This window comes from Dendrobium catenatum, unplaced genomic scaffold (assembly GCF_001605985.2).
Source record: "Dendrobium catenatum unplaced genomic scaffold, ASM160598v2 fragScaff_scaffold_716, whole genome shotgun sequence".
NCBI classification, from domain to species: Eukaryota; Viridiplantae; Streptophyta; class Magnoliopsida; order Asparagales; family Orchidaceae; genus Dendrobium; species Dendrobium catenatum.
Window position 1 is genome coordinate 10,854,988 of NW_021319178.1, and position 4,273 is coordinate 10,859,260.

Below are 4,273 nucleotides of genomic sequence, written 5' to 3' on the forward strand. Positions count from 1 at the left end.
TGAGTTCCAAATAAGCGATGTCCCAATGAATTAACTTTCTACCATATGCACATAACATTCTACCTTTGCAATCTCTTAGAACACCAGCTATACCCGCCATGTTGTTAGCAGATAGAGCAGCATCAACATTCAGTTTAATCCAACCGTGGGGAGGGGGACACCAAGATTTGGATAACATCGGCTGGTTGGTGTTCCAAGTCTTTTCAATTGGATTTGACTAAAGGTGAGAAGTGGGAAATAATTTCTGCAACAGCATAAGCTATAAAAATTTCAGAATTACCATGCTTGACCATATGCCTTGATCTCCAACTATGGTAAACTGCCAAAGCATAGATCTTCACAAGACCCTTATCAGCTCCCTATTTTAGTGTCGTAGTACATTCATCCAAATTTTGAAATGCAGGAACATTGAACCCGCAACTTCTTAATTTATGTAATAATACCTTCAGCATGCTACATTTTATGATAACATGTTCTGTGTCTTCATTCTCATGACAACCTCTCGGACAATCATTAGAATTATCCAATCTTCTGTAACTTAACCACTCCTTCGTTGGTAAAGCACCATTCAACGCTCTCCACCAGAACAGGTAAACTTTATGGTCCAATTTTAATTTCTTCAGCCAATTATACTTGCTATACTTACTATCACTTTGAAAATTGATAGCTTCAGCACATAATGCTGATACAGTTTTACCTGTATTGGTATGAACAAGCTCCATTCGATCCTCTATATTATTCGCCCTCTTCTCCATTTGCTGTATGACCTTTACCATATCTCCAGAAAAGAATTCAATTAGTTTTTTTGAATTCCATTTACCATCTTCATCCATATGAAAAGAAACCTTCTGTCGTCAATGTCCACCGTATTACACGTTGCCGGCCATCTGTTGAGGCTTCTATCTAATATCCAATTGTCAGCATTGATATTGATACTATTACCATTGTTTAACCTGCCATCTAACAACTGGTTTCAGATAATCAATGCCCTCTTTAATAATTTTCCAAGCAGTAGATGCACCTCTCTTTGCGCTTTCCTCCCACATTTTGGCTCCAAATTTTTTGAAGAGGATTTTATGTAGAAGTGAATTCTTGTTCTGTAAAAACATCCATGCCAATCTCGATCTTAAAGGACCCTGACTCGCCGTAGCTCCATGTATGCCAAAACCCCCTAGGCTGGTAGGTAAGCATAGAGTTTCCCAAGCAATATAATGCAAACATTGTTTCCCATTCTCTTTGTGCCACAAGAAGTTCCTACAGAGTTTGTCAACTTTTAATAAAATGCTTTTAGGAATGAGGGAGTGTGCTACATGATAAGTAATCATGCTAGAATAGGCAGTTTTAATGAGATAAATTCTTCCAGCCAGAGAAATCCATCTAGCTCCCCAAGAATTAAGTCTACACATTGCTTTCTCAATGGTGCTATTGTAGTCTTCAGCTTTCATTCTTCTAAGAGCCAGTTTAATACCCAAGTAGAATAATTCTTTGACTTCCTTATATCCCATAATTTTATTTAACTTGCTTCTTCTCTTTTTGGAGACAACTTTGCCATAAAGAACCATGGATTTCTATGAGTTGATCACCTGGACCGTCCAGCTGCAATAACATTTGAAGATTTTCTTCAGCATCTTTGCATTCCTGCTGTAAGCCTCAGCAGTCAATAAGACATCGTCTGCAAACAGTAAATGTGTGATCTTCTATGTATTCAACGCTAGTCTCATCCCCAACTGCACCTTATGTTCATTAAGAGCTTTAGATATAATATCATAGCATAAAATGAACAGGTTTGGCGACTACGAACACCCCTGCCTGAATCCACATTGAGCATTAATCCATTCTGTTCTTTTACCATTAATTATAACAGAGAATTTTGGGTTTGAAACACATTGCAAAATTGGAAGGATTAATCTATCTGAAAAACCTGTCAATTTTAAAACCTGTTTAAGTGTTTCCCAGCACATACAGTCGTACGCTTGCTCCATATCGAGTTTAAGAAGGAAATAACCTGGCTTACAAACAATCTCCTATGCAATAAGGCAGTTGTCTAAAATACTCCTGCCCGATACAAACGTTCCCTGAAAATCAGAAATGACTCCCAGAAGACAGTTTTTGAATCTATTTAGAATCATACTAGTAACCATCTTGTAAATTGTTTGACATAGGCATATTGGCCGGAACTTGGAACATTCTTTAGCATTCTGTATTTTCAAAATCAGCACTACCACAGTTTCCTTCCATTGCTCCAGCATTTCCCCTATTTTGAAAAAGTTGTTAACAGCATTCCATGTAGCTCGTTCCACAATGCTCCAATAATTTTTGAAAAAATAGGCATTTGCACCGTCAGCTCCAGGAGATTTGTTATTACCCATATTCTTGAGTGTTAACTTCAACTCCTCAATAGTGAATCCTGCTTCGAGAATTTTCCTCATATTAACCTGTATGCAATCAGAATTTTTGAAATTCGGCCAATTCTTCAAATTACAGCTGCGCTTGCACCATTTCTTTTTGAAGAAATTCTCCATAATATTATGGATGTCTTCATGATTTGAAACCAACGATCCATCCTCCCGAGCAATTTGTAGAATTTGATTTCTCTTCTTCTTGGCTGAAGCATAAGTGTGATAATATCTTGTGTTTTTCTCACCTTCATCCATCCACTGGCATTTAGACCTTTGTCTCCACCAAGTTGCAATTCTAGCCAGGTTTGCATTAAATTCCACAACTTTGCTTCTCAGTAGCAATAGATCTCCCTGGCTCAAGCCTCCAGCAGCAGCTTCTCTATTTTGGACTCCAAAATTTCCTGCTTAAGCACCTGGTTCCTCATGTTCAACTCCTTCAACTTATTTTTACTCCAATAAAAAAGGTTCTTAAGAGACCTTTTATTTTCCTCTGAAGAATATCATTAGCATTTCCATAGTCATTTTTCCTCCATGATTTGGTTATGATACCTTTAGCTACTTCATACGAGCACCATATATTCTCAAACTTGAATTCTTTGTTGTAATTCCTTGCTTTATCTTCAAGCTATAGAAGAATAGGAAAATGGTTCGAAGAAATTCTTGGGAGATGCTTGATAACTGCATTAGGAAAATCCATGATAGCTTTAGAATTTAACCAAATTCTATCTAACCTTTCCCATATTCTAGCAAGTCCATCTTTGTTGTTACACCAAGTATAGTTGGGTCCATATAATCCAATGTCATGGTAGTCATTGTTGGTCATGAATTCCTTCATTTCTTGTGGGCCTTGGGAGAATACAAAACTTTTTCCCCCAATTTTCTCACTGTTGTTAACAAGGCAATTGAAATCGCCCCCAACTAAACAAGGAACTTCACAATTAAAATGATCTTCAATCATTTCCCAAAGTTTCCTTCTTTCATACAAGTTTTTGTTACCATAAACAATGCACACTTTAACTATCTTGCCTTTGGGAGTAATAAGTTCACCAATAATACACTGTTTGGAAGTTACAATTACCATGAATGATGCAATTCTATGTTTCCACAGAACAAGGATGCCTCCTGACTTTCCAGACGCCGCAACTTGGTGGAAATCCCACTCACTCCCCACCATCCTTCTAACATCATTACAACCCAAATTTTTCATTTTTGTTTCTAACAAACCAATGAAAAAAAGACCATTTTCAACAATCATGTTTCTTAAGTAGTGGGAGGCAGCCTTCTTTTTGCCACCCCTACAATTCCATACTAACATTGAGGACATTTAAATAGGTTTCGGGTTTAAGGCCCCTGCCTTTACATCTCCTCCCTCACCTTTTATTGTTCTATGTTTCCCTTTGATGGGTCCAAGCATTTTCATTTCTTTAGCAAGTTTTGTTTTGCCACTAGACATCTTAACTATCACCAAACTATTTTTCATCTGCTCTTTGACATTTTGTTGTTTTGTTTCCAAGGCTTCCGTCTTGTTTCCAGCATGTGTTTTTGCCTTTTCTGTCATTGATATCACATTTTGTTCTTCATCAACTTCTCCCAGAATTTCAAATGGGTTTTTTGAAACCTTCACCTCAATCTCTGCCCTATTTTTAGTCTTCCCTTATAAAATTTCTTTTATGCTGCCTTCCAACATTCATACTCATGATTTCCAAGATCAAATTTCTCCCCTTCAGATACATCCACAGTTCCCTCAATAATTTCGCCTTCTTCAAATAAATGATTTACCTAAGGTTGAGTTGCTGGAGTATTTTTGTTCCGGAGGTTGCTTGAATTCTTTAATCTTTCCAAATTTGCATCCTTCGACTTAATGCTCCAAACAT

General features: G+C 37.2%; 1 protein-coding gene across 1 annotated transcript; it reads right to left on the reverse strand.

Moving 5' to 3' along the window:
* Positions 1–2,024: 2,024 nt before the first annotated feature.
* LOC110111291 lies at positions 2,025–3,957 on the reverse strand. Its single transcript, XM_020843087.1, has 4 exons — positions 3,774–3,957; positions 3,131–3,614; positions 2,966–3,024; positions 2,025–2,800 (listed from the first exon to the last, which is right to left on the reverse strand). The coding sequence occupies exons 1-4, from the start codon at positions 3,955–3,957 to the stop codon at positions 2,025–2,027; spliced, it is 1,503 nt and encodes a 500-aa protein (XP_020698746.1).
* Positions 3,958–4,273: the final 316 nt, after the last annotated feature.